Below are 17,195 nucleotides of genomic sequence, written 5' to 3'. Positions count from 1 at the left end.
AAATGTTCACGATTGACTTCCACGGTGAAGGAATAACATCGTGCAATAAAAATCAAACCCGCAAAATTATAATTTGCGTAATTACTGGTGGTAGGACCTCTTGTGAGTCCGCGCGGGTAGGTACCACCGCCCTGCTTATTTCTGCCGTGAAGCAGTAATGCGTTTCGGTTTGAAGGGTGGGGCAGCCGTTGTGACTATACTGAGACCTTAGAACTATATCTCAAGGTGTGTGGCGCATTTACGTTGTAGATGTCTATGGGCTCCAGTAACCACTTAACACCAGGTGGGCTGTGAGCTCGTCCACACATCTAAGCAATAAAAAAAAAAGACGCTAAAACATTCCTGGGCCGCAGTCTTCTCTTTACATCTGCAGACCGTGAAGAACCACATATCCCGCGCGCACCCCCAGGGGAAGAAAACTCGCGTGTAGTTTGGTTACCTGCTAGAATAAAAAGAAAAGGATGATGATACCTATTCGTACAATCCCACAAGATGAGCTTCCGCCAGTAAGCTATCCCATTAACCACGGATGCACTGCGCGATTAGATAAGAATTTGCATCAATAAGTTGTTAAGTTTAAGACCAAAGCCATAACTTGGTGTTCAAAGCGTTGATCTGTAGTATCTAGTTCTTAAATAAAATGTGAGTGAAATTATCTTACCATGATAGCGAAAGATAAGATGCCCATGTCAAGATAATCCCAAGATATTGGCTTGTTTATGATTGATAAATGTGTTTCATCTCAGTTTTAGGTTTACTTATCAGTTTTAGTGAACCTACGTGTGTAATATGACTAAAATGTCTTTAAAATTAAATCTTGAAGTTCCAAAGTTTTTGAAATCCGTTAGGTATACTTTGGCCGCAGTAAATGGATTGTTTTTGGTAAGAAATTGGATCTCGCAACATCGTCAAAATAAATGTTGAATTTTGATGGCCAATACGGAATGGTTTTATAGTAAATACAGACGAACCTTCAAGACGCGTGATAAATTCGACTGACTTCGGTTTGAAATGCGCGTGAAGTATTGTCGATGCACAAATTTTTATATTTGTGGTCTTTATGGTAGGTAAGAGCCCGGCTTACGAATGAATGCGACTTTCAATTAGATCTTCAGGCAGACTAGACTAGACTATTTTTTCTATAATTTAATTATATAGAAACCTAACAGGTGTGGTTCACGAATGGGTCTGCGATAAAAGAGTAATGTTGTTGCTATGGCAGTTTTTTTTTTTCGAAATTTTTTTTTAAACTCCTTAGCCAAAGTTTTTGGCGCGCTCAATCGTTATGAGCCATAATTCAAACGAACAGCCCGATCTATTTTATAATTGATATTCACATCTATTAAAAAATTGAATATATAATTTAATTTTAGTTTGTCGGTAAAGTATCCGCGTCAGTTTTTCTGAATTCGGGTAATATTAATTTTCTTTTCTCAGTTAACTGGTTTCCTGCTGCTAATCGTTGGGGTTGTGATCCTCGTCCAATATTCTGAGTATGAAGTATTCGTCACTCAAAGATTCTTCACAATACCAGGATTCGTGATTGCGACAGGCGTGATTATATGCATTGGATCCATCCTAGGGTTTTATGGAGCGATTTCAGAGCAGTTTTACTTTATTGCTGGGGTTTGTATCGATGATAAAGTCATTTATTATTTTGGACTCAAGCTATTAAAATACTATATAATCAATTTAAATGACACAATAAAATGAAACCTGACCGATAATAAAGTGATTCAGTCTTAATTCACACCGGACTTCAAGTAGCACTGGCGCTTGCAAGCCAATACGGAAGTCAGCACGGACAACGCTAACTTAATGGCACGGACCTCCGGTCTCGGAGGGGAGTGGTGTGACGGTAGCTATCATACAACACAAGATATTTTGAATCTCGCTTACGACATTTTCAAGATAAGCTTGCGTGTACATACAAGTTCCGAACAACAAAGTTCGAACCGTCGGTCTAGTGAACAATATCACCCGCTCGGTGGAAGATCTACCCTTTGTCATATATTACCACCACTCAACCACTTACCGCCAGTAGCCGTGACCTCTTTCACTTGTTTAATGAATAAAAAAGTTTAAAGAAGGCTTTACATGACATTATCCACATACCTCCCATCATCACATCACAGAGGAACAACACTAGTTTCTTCAGTGGAACTCATAGGCACTCGTCTTGTGCCGTAGCACATCAAAATACTTAAAGGTACTTTGATATTTTCAGTACGTGATGCTGTCCATAGTGGTACTGGTCTTCGAAATAGTTATTATAATAATTGCGTTCGCTTTGAGTAACGACGCGGTGTCCGAGATCAGAGCCCCGATGTTGCAAAGTCTCCAGCTGTACGAGAGTAGACGAGATATAGCCAGGCTTTGGGACGACTTGCAAATGGAAGTGAGTTTTGTTTTTATTTTTATTGCTAACCTAATTTATAAATTGTTACGTGGAATTCACATCTTAATTTGAATGCCGCCTACCAATCGCCCTGCGCCTTGCCTATTTCTGCCTTAAAGCAGTAATGCGGTCCGGTTTGAAGGCTAGAGCAGCCGTTGTAACTATACTGAGATCTTAGAACTTATATCTCAAGGTGGGTGGCGCATTTACGTTGCAGATGTCTATGGGCTCCAGTAACCACTTAAAACCAGGCGGGCTGTGAGCTCGTCCACCCATCTAAGCAATAAAAAAAACCATAAGAAAGTTTATGATTTTACTTATCGCAGCCAAGGTGCTATTTAAACTCTGTGACATCCTTAGTTCTCTTGATAGTTCGAGTGCTGCGGAGTGTCTAGCCGTTTGGACTACACGTCAAGTAGGATCCCCGTGAGCTGCTGCCACATAGACTACGGCACTATATCGCCATTCGAGTGTGGTGCGGCCAACGCTTACACGACGGGCTGCGCGACCTTTCTCGGCGAATGGCTTGCATACAACGCGTATGTGATAGCGGTTTGTGCTATCGTTGCCACGTGTCTACAGGTTAGTGTTAGTGTTTTAGGTTAAACAACAAAATCCGGCCGCGAAAAGCCGGAATAGCGCCTTATGCTATCAGCGAATAGGGAGGGGAAACCAAATGTTTGTATTAATTGTTTTTATTGCATTGATCGGTAAACGAGCTCACGGCCCACCTGATGTTAAGTGCTTACCGGGGCCCATAAACTTTTACAACGCAAATGCCGTCAACCACATTGAGATATGAGTTCTAAGGTCTTAGTATAGTTACAGTTATTTTTTTCCTACCTGTGCTGATAGCCTTGATAGGCTATTATTTCAGCTTCACCCTAACGTGTAGGTGAGTTCACGGGGCTCAAACCGGAGTGTAGCTAACACTGGCCCTAGCAAGAGCAGTGCTTCGCAGAATCTACCACCGTATCGGAAACGCGACGCACTGAGAAGATCCGGCGAGAAACTCAGTGGGCTGTGTCTATGGGTTAATTTACTCGTCGAGCCCTTCGTCGCAAGCGACGGGTTTGGCGAGGACGGTGACTGGAGTTACTCAGTATAATTTACGATAGCAGCGCTACTGTATAGTAAAAGAAATGGTCCAGATATTTTTTTATTTTTTATTTTATTTTGATGTAATATATATTTTACCGTTCTGTAGTTGTTCGTCTTTTTAATTGTAGTTAGTAGTAGTAGTGGTTGCGATTTAATTCTTTCGCAAATCAATAAGTTCAAATGTTCATCAGTACGATGTTTGAAATGTATGAAATGTTTGGTAAATTTGATCTGGAATCGAACCTTCGCATACAGTCAGTAGAGATTTAGGGTTACCTTCCGAATCACTTCATAGTTGGTAAGAAAACATTTGGATTTTTTGTTGGAAAACACCGTTATTAAAATTCTACTGATTTCATTCAAATATACTACTAGTTTGAACAACTGCTGAGTAACCTTGCTAAATAGTTCGTATGTGTATGTAAATTAACGAGAGGTCGCGATAAAAATAGCCTTACGGTCTTACCATTAACACTGTTATAGAGAAAACATCGTATTTACAATATTATTGTATGAAAAATTAACATATGGAACAGTATGATAAATTATTACACTTAAAAACATAACACAGAAAAATATATTATAAAACATTCTTAAACCCTTATGCATCTTTGAATTTGACGAAATAGGAACGTATTATCGAGCACTGGTCAATGATCTGTTCATACCAATACTACGAGTTACATTTTCCATGAATAACCGCCACTTTTGTGATGTTATTTTTGGAATATACATAATCATTGGCTTTAGGACAAGTCACACACACACACACACACACACTAAATAAATCAACTTTAAATAAATAAATAATTAAAGATTTTTATAAACACGTCATTGGCAACAATGGCATCGCGAGAAGCCATACTGAAAACATAGAGGAAGAGTCCCGACTCTGCCTTAAAACATGTTACATTGTTCTAAATACTAGTGGTTCCCAAATACTCTACTATTCAATCATTGTTTGCGACTACATAAATAATAATAAAATTACTACATACAATAATAAAATTACTACATAAATGAACGATGACTCGAAATATAGAATGCATACCGGTCACCGTCCTCGTCGAATCCGTCGCCTGTGACGAAGAGCTCAGCGAGTAAATTAACCCATAGAGGCATAGACACAGCCCACTGAGTTTCTCGCCGGATCTTCTCAGTGGGTATCTTTTCCGATCCAGTGGTAGATTCTGTGACGCACTGCTCTTGCTAGGGTCAGTGTTAGCAATACCTCCGGTTTGAGCCCCGAGAGATCACCTACACGCTAGGGTAACGCTGATATAGCATCTCAAGGCTATCAGCATAGGTAGGAAAAAAAATACATAACCAGTCCTAGAGACTAGCAGAGACCGAAGAATTTGTTTTAATAAAATGGTAAAATAAGGCTCACAAAGCTATACTTTTGATTATTTTTTGTTTCTTCTAGGTCTTATTATCAGCGATGTCAGGGTGGCTGGCCTACAGATCGAAGTTCGAAGAGGTTGAATTGGAGTCTTGAGTTCCTTAATTAATGTTATCTTATGTGTAACGTTTAATGTATAACAAAGTTTTGTTTATGTGTAATAATGACGTAATGTTCAATAAATAGAATTTAAAAACTTTAGACGGACTTTGTGGTTTTATTTATTTTATTTATTTATACTTTATGCACAAAACAAAACTTGTACACAGGCGGACTTAATGCCATGGGCATTCTCTTCCAGTCGACCATAGGGTGGTGCAGAGATAATGCATGGTAGGTGCATTGACAAAAGAATAACAAACACAACAACAAAACAAAAAAAAAAAAGAACAAACTCAAAACAAAAATCATCCTTAAAATAACATCTCAGTATTATAGAATACACATACTACAATTCAATAATAAAATTCAATTAAATAAAATAGTAAAATACATACATACACATAATTACACACAATAATATACATGTAAAGTAATAATATATAAATACACATGAAAATACACAATTTAGTATTATAGTTAAGAATGGCTAAAAGTAAATATATATAATATAATAATAATAATTGAAAAATGAAATAAACTAGTTTGGAGATGATTCTTCCAGTTTTTTGTGGATGTGTTCGCGAACTTTGAGTTTAAAAGTAAAGCGATTGCTAATCATCCTGATTTCTTTGGGAAGCGAATTCCATAATATTATGGACTGTACAAAGAAAGAAGAATGTAAAAAAATCTGAGCGATGGATAGGACATTGTAAGAGACGATTATGTGAAGAACGTAGAATTTTCTCATGGCTTGCGTTCAAGTATCTAAAATGCGATTTTAAGTAAGAGGGTGAGGAGGCAGAGTCCAAAAGAGAAAATAAGGTAGTAAGCGCTCTCTCCTCTCTACGCTGACGGATCGGTAACCATTATTTATTGCTATGTCGTCAATCGTCTATGGTATACGAATTAAATATGCATTTCTGTTCCGCAGACAGGTATTTAAGTAGGTATTTGCTAACAGAAATGAGCATCTTTTTTTTTTAACAGCATGTTATCTGTGGTTTTTATTCACCGAACTGAAATCTAACTATGCTAATTCACGAACAGGAACTAATAGTGTAAATTTGTTTTTTTTTAATTGCCCTTGTAGGCAGACCAACATACGATAAACCTGATGGCGATGGGTTTCCGTCGCCCATGGACTTGAGCAATGCCAGGGACAGAGCCAAGCCGCTGCTTATCAAATTGTTGAAATTCTATAAAGCTATTTTCGTACGTGCGCATTAAAAATGTTATTTTATAAAACACTAAACTAGTTTCCTTATCGCGAAGACAAGGAAAAGTTACATTAAAAATATAAAAAAAAAAACTGCAGTTTTGCATGCGCGTTTAAAATTAGCATCGTTAAACGTTACCGATGCCTTTATCAGTATATGTGTGTTAGTTACATGTACCATCTGATAAAACTAGTCATGTTCGACTAAGCATCGACCAAGGTACCTACTGCAGTCTGCAGTCAAGTATTTTGTAATACATAAATTTGTTGATACCTCTACGTCGTGTGTAGGTACTTCAAGTGCTCGGAGCGAGATAAATCCGCTTGTTTTGCTTATCAAGATTAATGTACCTACCTATTCTGATAAAAATATCCGAACCACGTCAAAACGTCGGTCGTAGTGTCACGCGCGCGTCGATGCTCCATTCTAAATTAAATTAAATTAAATTCAATATGTTGTCGAAAATATTCACAACGGTGAAATACACATTGGTGACAGTGAATTTTTTGTTCTTGGTAAGTTAATAATAGTGCGAGAAGTACTTGAAAGTGTTTCGTAATAATGTCACAAGAGTTTCATGTGATCGTTTTCAGATAACCGGAATTATAATATTGGCTGTCGGAGGTTCGGTACAAGCTGCCTATAATAATTATCATGAGTTTCTATCGGAGAGGTTTTTCTCTCTTCCCGCCTTTTGTATAGCGACGGGAATTATTATATTCCTCATATCCTTCTCTGGTTTCTATGGAGCCTTCATGGAGAACTACTTAATGAACATGGCGGTAAGTGAACAAAATGTACTCTATAAATATTTAGGTCGTCTTCTTTCAAATGCATTTAAATGATGAAGTGCTAGGAAATATTTAATGTGGCACCAAAGTTTTTCTGCAGCAATCAAAATTTTATAAATAGAACAGAAGCATACATTTTGTATATTGATTTAAATCATACAAATAATACCTCAGCTAAATATTAAATTAAATAGAAAAAATCTAGTAGAATCTTAACCAAATGCTAATTAGATAAACACCGCATTCTTTTTTAAATAAACTTTCCGTAAATTAACAAACAAAGATAACATAAAAATTACAATAGCCTAATCGTTTTTCTAAAATAGAGGCTACGACACACTATTGTTAAATTCCTTTCGCGTCACATATTTTAATGATCAAAACGTTTTAGTCATATCTCAGTTTACAACTAGTAGCAAGCTGTTTCTGTAGAAAATCACGTAAGCGATTAGCAACCTTATGTCGAAGGGCACGGTGGTTATTTCAGCAGATTTGTTTTCGTTGGTTCTGAAATTAGAATTGTAGTACCTATATACATAATAATTTGTAACTGAGACGAGAAACGCCCTAAATACTTGGGCTTGACGACTTCTCAGTTCAGATTTTACGTGCATCTTTAAATTAGAATCGGGGCCGATTATCCAATAATCAGATAAGAATTATTACAACATAAACAAATAAAGTGCAGTTGTTAAGGCAAAACAGTTAAATTTATCTCACCGAGTTTATCGCAGAATCTTCTCAGTGGGTCGCGATTTCGATCCGCTGGTAGATTTTAGCGAAGCATTGCTAGGGCCAGTGTTAACAATTCTTTCGGGTTGAGCCCGTGAGCTTACCTAGCGGTCCACGCGTATTCGGAATAGCCTCTTAAGGTACCAACGATTAGTTCTGGTGGTAGGACCTCATGTGAGTCCGCACGGGTAGGTACCACCACCGCGCCTATTTCTGCCGTGAAGCAGTAATGCGTTACGGCTTGAAGGATGTGGCAGCCGTAGTAACTATCCAACCTTACAACTTATATCTCAAGGTGGGTGGCGCATTTACGTTGTAAATGTCTATAGGCTCCAGTAACCAATTAACACCAGGTGGGCTGTGAGCTCGTCCACCCATCTAAGCAATAAAAAAAAAATTAGTGAAAAAAACTATAATTTATAAAAAAGATAACATAATCCGATGATTTAACAACCGCTTGCCTCTGAAAGTATGCGAGCATATTCACTATTTATCAGTAGGTACTTCATGATCCGTGTACATATCTGAGCCAAGATGTCCGACCCAAAATGTCGATTAATTTTAAATCAAATATAATTGACACCCGACTAATTATGAATCGATTAGCGTTACGTTATGAATCATTCTTTATTCATCTGTTAAATATGATGATTGTTTATGAGGTCATAGGAAATATTATTATATGGACATACCCAGAGCTACGATGCCTTCAATTTTTTTACTAGCCGAATTGGGCAAACAAGCTAAAGGGAGTCATTATATTCATCATCGTAATTACAACATCTAAAGCAGTTTTGAGTAACTTTTATAGTAGACTTTAGGCGGGAAGTCAAGTCATGTGAATTGTTTCATTTTGTTTATTCAGTGTTCCTTCAAGTTCAAACATGTAATAATGGTGACTGATGATGGCAAAATGTGACAAAAGTTGTAGCTTTTAGGGTTCTTCCAAAAACTCCAGAGAACTGACATTATTTTATTTTGTCTTATTTGAACTATCTAGTTTAATTTTATTTCAACCTAATAAATTACAATTTCATTAATATATTAACCTCATTTTATTTCTTTTAATTTTCATGTTCTTATCTTATTTTTTAAAAAAGATTGAAGATTTTTATAAAGGCAATAATGGCATCGCAAAAAGCCAGTTGCCATATTCAAAAGAGAAAAAATGAAGAAAAAAGTAGAAGGCACAAACAAATTTTATACAACTCGAAAATAAACTTATTCTTCGAAACTCTGGCCCTCCTCATCTATTGAAGTTACACCAATTATCATGAGTGATAAGGGAAGCAAATACAAAGATTAAGATATTAATGATGTAATTTAACGTAATGCATTATATATATATATATATTACGTTGTTATTTTAAAACGAGGCCATTCTGGAATTGAAGCCTTTCGTAATACAATTTTTAAAAACAGTTGATATTTTTACAAATCGATCTGATTTTCGAAATAGCAGGACTTCTATTATATATAGCCGAATTCGAAAGTTTTGCGTCTCCATTTACAAAAGCACCAAACAAGAGCTTTTTCAATCCAGAAAGCTGCAAAGGTCAGTATAAAAATATGGAACAGATACAAAAAAATATACGTTATCATCCTAAAGTCTTTTTTTTAAAGCGGAAGGGAAAAAATACGATTTATTGCACACCAAAACATAACTAACATTAAAAAATAAGTTTTTTTGTAGGTATTTTAATTACTGTACTATATGTGAAAATATGCATATTCCCCAAAGGCTCTTGAACTCTACATATTTCACATTATTTTATACAGATTTTAGGCATATTGGTTAAAATTCAAATATGTTGATATTATGTGTATCAACTACGCCTTTCGGCGAACCTTGGGGGAGGTCTGCATCCAGCAGTAATCGCTTGTGGGCTGATGATGATATAAATCACTCCATTCTGAAATCAATGTATTTTTATTACTTGCAACATTGATATCCGGGTAATGTTTTTCACTTTTTGGCGGGAAGAGTGTATTAAATATTATTTTATTTAGTCGATTGAGTGCGTTTACAGCTTGCGTTTCTTCTCCATAAGTCAATCATATTCATACTTAGCTACCCTGCCTATTTTTACCGTGAAGCAGTAATGCGTTTCGGTTTGAAGGGTGGGGCAGCCGTTGTAACTATACTTGAGACCTTAGAACTTATATCTCAAGGTGAGTGGCGCATTTACGTTGTAGATGTCTATGGGCTCCAGTAACCACTTATCATCAGGGGGGCTGTGAGCTCGTCCACTTATCTAAGTAATAAAAATAAAAACTTTCCTCTACGGCTCTATAATTCGCTAATTAAGCAATGCCTATTACAATTTGCGTATTAACAATAGCTCCGACAAACATTATCTTTGAATACATGACATATTATTATTAATCAGTTAATTGATCGCTCGCGGATCGTGAATCCTGATAAAACGATACAAGACTTGTAAATAAATAAACGTGTTTTATATTTATGTCGATAACACATGAAATATGACATATTTTGTCTATTTTATCGGAATAGACGCATAGTTATAATATCGATAATTAAAGTGATGTTTTCTTTGAACGATTTTCTTGGCGTACTGTAAACTCGCACGGATTAGTACACAGCCGTCCTACCTAATTTTGCCTCCTAGTATATCTTCATGCGGATTTGAAGGCTGGGCAGTTGTTTTGTGTTGACAATTGTGACGTCAACATCATCACGTATCATTTATAACCGAACACCGTGAGTTTGCATGCCCTTCTTGAATAACTAAAGTAGCTAATAGTGCTTCCCAATCTTTTTTTCATTTTAAGTAAATTATCAGTTAGTTATAAGGTTCATTTTAAAGTACAATATGTTTTAGATATACTCGTAAAACATTTTAATAATGTACATATAAGTAAACGGTTTCAACTTTTTTTTAGATTTTTTTTTTATTGTTTACATGTTTGTACGATCTCACAGTCCACCTGGTGCTAAGTGGTTACTGGAGCCCATAGACATAAATGCGCCACCCAGCTTGAGATACAAGATCTAAGGTCTCATTATAGTTACAACGGCTGCCCCACCCTTCAAACCGAAACGCATTACTGCTTCACGGCAGAAATAGGCAGGGTGGTGGTACCTACCCGTGCGGACTCACAAGAGGTCCTACCACCAGTAGTGGTACTTCTCAGTATTTCCATAATTACCAAAATAATTTTCATGTACCCTAACATGAAACCTTGCGCATCTCTAGGGTGCATACCAAAGGTTGAGAATTGCAGTCCTAGAGCAGTGTCGTTAGTGCGAGTTTTTTAACGTTCTCGATAGCGTAAAAGTTAATTCAAAAATGTATGTAGTTGGAACTAGGGCCCGCGATCTGCTCTCAACACCTGCAGATCGTTGAGTCTCACATACCCCGCGCGCCCCTAGGCGCGGGGACCTCGTAGGAGGTTCGGCCCCCGGCCCGAAAAAAAAAAAAAGCGCCTCTAGCGGCAAACGTAGGCAACGTTCCAACCCCATACAGATTTGAGTTAACTTTTACGCTATCGAGACCGTTAAAAAAAACTCGCACGAAGCACACATTATAAAACAGGTCATCGGCGAACTTAATAGGATTGAATACTTAAGTGTAATGAAGAGATAATTAGAGAAAATCGACATAAAGTTCTGATTTACAAATCTTGCTTAAAACATTTAAGATGTTTTGAGAACTTGTATCATACATATGACATGTGAAATTATTATTCAAACTGCGTTCGTGCAAATACCATTGTAATTTTGACCATATTTAAATACAAGCGAACCCTCCGGCTCCGCTCGGGTCTTTAACAAAAATTTAAACGATATTTGAAGTTGTTTTATTTTTTAAAATAAAATAACACTTATTGCGGCATAACTATAATAGTTAGACATAGGTTGTCGCGACACTTTTTGTAAATAATAATGTGTTCTACAAAGTCGTAGTACATTATATTATTCTATCATCAATAGTTTTCGCAGGGCACGCGATGTAAAGAATATTTTAGGTAATTTTTTTACACCTTGGGTTACATTATTGGAGTTTAGTAAGGATCCCTAATTTTTCAAAAAAGATTATAGCCTAACTATGTCACTCGGGAATAGTGTAGCTTCCAAACAGTGAAAGAATTTTTCAAATCGGTTCAGTAGTTTCGGAGCCTATTCAATACAAACAAACAAACAAATCTTTCCTCTTTGTAATATTAGTATACTAGCGACCCGACCTCGCTTCGCTTTGGAAACTGTAATTTATTATTGATTTCTCCACTATTTAATGGATGTTATTATACATATAAACCTTCTCTTCAATCACTCCATCTATTAAAAAAAACCGCATCAAAATCCGTTGCGTAGTTTTAAAGATTTGAGTATACATAAGGATATAGGGACAGAGAAAGCGACTTTATTTTATACTGTAGTGATTAGTATAGAAAAACAGTCACTACAAATAGCAATTCTCTTTTCTTTATCATTAAAAAAAATATCATTTTCTGTATTCCAGTTTGCGGGTGCCATGATCTTGATGTTCGTTTTTCAACTATCGGCCTGCATAGCTGGTTATGCATTGAAGAGCAACACGGTAGCTTTAGTTCAAAAGCAGCTGTTATCCACCATGGAACTGTACGGACCTGCCTCATTAGAGATCACCAAGCTCTGGGATGAAGTTCAAGGAGACGTGGGTACAATTATTTTCTTGATAACTCCTTTTTTTTTATTACCTAGCTGAGAGCCTTGAGAGGCTATTTCAGCGTAACCTTAACTAGTAGGTGAGCTCACGCGGCTCAAATCTGACGACGTTGCTAACACGAACCCTAGCAAGAGCCGTGCTTCGCAGAATCTACCATCGGATCGGAAACGCGACCCACTGAGAAGATCCGGCGAGAAACTCAGTGGGCTGTGTCTGAGGGTTAATTTACTTGTCGAGCCCTTCGTCACAAGCGATGGGTTCCACGAGAACGATGACCGGTGATAGCTTTTGGAAACGCTTCATGACGCACATAGACGTTTCACTACCATTTCCGAAGGTCAAGCTGTTGTCTTAGTAATTTCTGGTACAAAAACATTAAAGTAACTATGAAAAAATTGTATTTGATTAAGTTTTGAAGTGTACGCAATCGTTCAAGTATAACCTGCATTGGTCTCACATTACCGATGCTCATGCAGATTTGCTTTACAATGCGGATTCATGAAATTTGAATTGAACTTCTCGAATGACAAGCATTTATGCTTAGCCGAGATTAAATTAATACAAAAGCAACAGTGGAACAATTTTTTTATTAATTTATTCATTGAACAAAATAAATACGTAATGCCGAAAATATTTTCAGTGGTAAACAGAACATGGCTGTGTGCCTAGTATGAGTGTCTTGATGTCCATGGGCCACTGATAACTGACTATCAGGTCTGCCGTGCGGTAGTTAGATCGATGGTAATGAAAAAAAGTATTGTGCATATTAGGGTAGTCTTTTTTTCATCAATCCTCACATAAAAAGCTTGGTTTTTTTTTGATAACGCCATCTTTTTGAGTTTCTTTAAAGCGGTTAGTTGCCCTCAATTGAGAAAAATAGTATTATTATTCGCCAATAGATGTCAGGAAAAGTTGATTATTGAAAACACGAATAAAACAACATTTTCTGAAAATAAATCATAGCTAGATCGATTTATCGCCCCTGAAATCTCCTGTGTACTAAATTTTATGAAAATCATTGGAGCCGTTTCCGAGATTGTTCTTGTTTAAAGGTATAAGATCTGTGAAGTAAACAATGACCTGACCGAATTCAAACGAGGAAATGTTGAGCTGTTTATGCAATTGAATTATTTTTTATTCCACTAATATTTTTATGTAATGTTAAAAATGTGGTATTTCTAATTTCCAGTTCGAATGCTGCGGTGTAGTTAACTCTAGTGACTGGCTGGCGCCCCTCGGGACGCTGCAATCCAGAGGACTCCCCGTGAGTTGCTGCAGCCACATTTACGGCACCATCCAGCTGTTCAACTGTACGACCGTCGAGGCCTACCCGACTGGTTGTGCCGAAGCGTTCGGTAACTGGGTACAGTCGCACGCGGCGGCAATAGGCGCGGCTGGCATATTCTTAGTTTTAATGCAGGTTTGACTGTTTTTTTTATATTTTTTATTGCTTAGATGGGTGGACGAGCTCACACCTGGTGTTAAGTGGTTACTGGAGCCCATAGATATCTACAACGTAAATGCGCCACCCATCTTGAAATATAAGTTCTAAGGTCTGAGGTTTCGTAAAACAGCTGCCCCACCTTTCAAACCGAAACGCATTACTGCTTCACGGCAGAAATAGGCAGGGTGGTGGTACCTACCCGTGCGGACTCACAAGGGGTCCCACCACCAGTAATTATGCAAATTATAATTTTGCGCGTTTGATTTTTATTACACGGTGTTATTCCTTCACCGTGGAAGTCAATCGTGATCATTTGGTGTGTATTTCATTAGAAAAATTGGTACCCGTCTGCCGTATTCGAACACCGTTGCATCGCTCGATACGGACGCACCGGACGTCTTATCCTTTAAGCCACGACGACTTCGTAATTGTTGATTAAACAAAATCATAAATCAAGCTAATCTTACAAGCCACGATTCAATTTTGTACAGAGAATCTAATATAGTACGCGCTAAATAAATGAATTGTATTAAAATTTTCTATTTCAGGCTCTCGCCGTGGCTGGGGCGGTGTGGATGGCGAAGATATCTAGGGAAGAACGAGGGGCGTATCCTTGAGCGATATTCTCGTAAACTATATTTAGTTGTAAATTTCAGTATGTTAATTATTTATGTTTGAGTTTCATGAATACAACGCATGAGGTTTCGTATTAATAGTGTTATTTCGTTAAACGAAGTTGAAAAGTGTCCTTATCGGTAGCTGCTGTGCTTCTGGTTTAGCTGATGTCCATTAGCAACGTTAGCGAATTGTAACAAAAGGTAATAAAAACATTTTTTTTTTACTTTGAATGAAATGTTTTTTTTTTACAAAATCATACAAAGTTGCAATGATTTTTTTGTCGTAATAATAATTTAACCGTACGTGTACTTAAAAACTGTTTCTTTAACTAATAACTATGAAATTATATTTTGATATGAATTAAAATTATTTGTTCGACTTTTTGAAAAAACGTGTGTAGTTCGTTTTTGTAATTAAGACATTATATAATATGTGTATATCGAGGGCTGAAAGAGTATTTGGTTTAAGCTACATTTCTTAATAGGTACGCGACATTTATCATTATGCTCTATTGCAGCTGTCGGGGAACCGGGGTAAATTACCCCAAATGGGGTAAAATGAAATTTTGGGGGGTAAAAATGAAACTTTTGTGAGTAAAAAGTATATATGAAGTGAAACTTCTTTAGAATCGTAAAATTTTTAGTCATTGTTTTCTTTTCAAAATTATCATGGCGGCTATAATATGAAAGATGCTAAAAAGAAGCGATTTCGTTTTTTTTTGTTCTTCGCCATGGGGTAATATCATCTTACACAAAAATATTTTGGGGTAATCATTAAAAAAGTTCCCCGATCGCTGCTCTATTGATATAGCCGACGTTTTTATCTTATGATATTTTTTCCAAATTTTAAACTTCAGATGGCTCTCCTGTAAATTTGCAAAAATCTCGCTTAAGCCAAATAGCCTTTTTTACCCTTCGATAGTAAATTTAATGTATAAAATCCTATAAGATATACATAGCTTACAAAATGGCCAGAGTTGAATCGAAATAATAAAATTATTGTATTGTCATCGGTCCTTGATACGTGTGAATGTTTTAAAATTTTGATGTTTGGTGAAAATTAAACATGGGAATTTTTTTATACATCGATGGATACAGGTCTAGCCAACAAAAAACGTGTTAAACATTAATTATAACATCTATAGTTGTGTTCAAATCAGATATTAAAGAAATTTGGTGAAAGTTGAGTTTGTAAAATTAGTTTTTTTTTATTCTTTTTTTTTTAAGATCGAAAATCGCAAAAAAGTACAGCTTCTTAAGTGAGAAGGGGAACTTCTTACATGCGTACGTAGTACATACGCAATTTTATATTAATTTAATCAGGTCGTTTGATCGATTTAGTCTTGTCTTTCCACTCCAGGTTCAATTCTTCAGTTCTTGGTCCCTTTTAGATAAATATGTTTGATTTGGTCGTTCTGGATGTTATTATCTCGTGTGTGTTTCTGGTGCTCATAATACAGAAGGATATGTTTATAGAGAAAAGTTATTTGTTTAGTAATCACAGCAGAAACACTTCTGATTTTAGTATCTTCCAATTTCCCCACTATGCAATGTTTGCGAAGATGTCCGTCCGTCTGACTCCTTCGCGCCTTTATTCAAATTAGCCTTCATCTGTCAGTGTGGGCGGCGGGATCCACGCTGTGATGCTTAGGGCTCCACCTCTTAACACCACGAGCCGAGAGCTCGTGTGCAATAAATAAGAAGAGTCATTGACAATTAAGATACTACTGATTATTCTAATTATTGGAAACGCGTTGTAGGAGTATTCTCGAATAATGTATGACCCCATATAACGCGTTATGTTCAAATATATATACAATATAACCAATGTTTTTTAAATTTAAAGAGTAGGAACCAAATAAAATAATATAAATTAATTTCATAACAACACAATTGACACAATGTGCACAGGTACGCGAAATCAATTATACGAGGGTATGAAATCGCGCAATATGAAAACGCGTTATAAGAATACTGTATTGTAAAGGGGATTATAGTACCTCCATTAATTTTATTTTATATCAATATTTTATTCTTATCGATTTATTGTAAAAGATGAATACAAATAGTTATACTGGTGGTATAGTTATAGTTTTTACTGGTAGGACCTCTTGTGAGTCCGCGCGGGTAGGTACCACTACCCTGCCTATTTCTGAAGTGAAGCAGCAATGCGTTTCGGTTTGAAGGGTGGGGCAGCCGTTGTAACTATTCTTGAGACCTTAGAACTTATATCTCAAGGTGGGTGGCGCATTTACGTCGTAGATGTCTATGGGCTCCAGTAACCACTTAACACCAGGTGGGCTGTGAGATTATCCACCATATAAGCAATAAAAAAAAAGTTACCAGTACCGTCATCGCTAACTTGTCGTACCCCTATCGGTGAACTTCATACAAATAAAGTGCAAATTTCCTCATCAGCTTAGAATATTGAGTGGCTTGATGTCAGTTTGGGCTAGGCGTAATGATTGTTGTAACTAATATGTATATTTAATTTCGTTGATAAGTTATTGAGTATATATTTATGTGAATAATACAATGAAGAATATAATTTGTCTACGTTAAAATGATGTGTTTTTTTTTTAAATTAAACCTATTTTATTTTTTGCAGTACACAGAACGAATAAACTCTTGTCTTTTGCATTTGTGTCATTCGTCTCATCCTTAACGATGACTTCTATGGTATTTAATAACTGCTGTGGCCTAATAGAAGTCGTCGTG

At 36.6% G+C, this 17,195-nt stretch overlaps 2 protein-coding genes across 2 annotated transcripts; both read left to right on the top strand.

The window, feature by feature from the left end:
• The first annotated feature begins 726 nt into the window (after positions 1-726).
• LOC114241857 (leukocyte surface antigen CD53) lies at positions 727-5,108 on the top strand. The gene is made up of 5 exons (XM_089730741.1): positions 727-882; positions 1,438-1,626; positions 2,228-2,398; positions 2,771-2,980; positions 4,926-5,108. Exons 1-5 carry the CDS (start codon positions 790-792, stop codon positions 4,995-4,997), a joined length of 735 nt encoding a protein of 244 aa, XP_089586867.1. The 5' UTR covers positions 727-789; the 3' UTR covers positions 4,998-5,108.
• Positions 5,109-6,575: 1,467 nt separating this feature from the next.
• On the top strand, positions 6,576-17,039 carry LOC114242018 (CD63 antigen). The gene is made up of 5 exons (XM_028173036.2): positions 6,576-6,735; positions 6,814-7,002; positions 12,231-12,404; positions 13,606-13,836; positions 14,409-17,039. The coding sequence occupies exons 1-5, from the start codon at positions 6,673-6,675 to the stop codon at positions 14,475-14,477; spliced, it is 726 nt and encodes a 241-aa protein (XP_028028837.2). The 5' UTR covers positions 6,576-6,672; the 3' UTR covers positions 14,478-17,039.
• Positions 17,040-17,195: the final 156 nt, after the last annotated feature.

The sequence above is a fragment of the Bombyx mandarina genome, chromosome 10 (genome assembly GCF_030267445.1).
Source record: "Bombyx mandarina strain Sakado chromosome 10, ASM3026744v2".
NCBI lineage: Eukaryota > Metazoa > Arthropoda > Insecta > Lepidoptera > Bombycidae > Bombyx > Bombyx mandarina.
The sequence above is the reverse complement of the archived record's forward strand: the minus strand, read 5'-3'. Positions and strand labels throughout refer to the sequence as shown.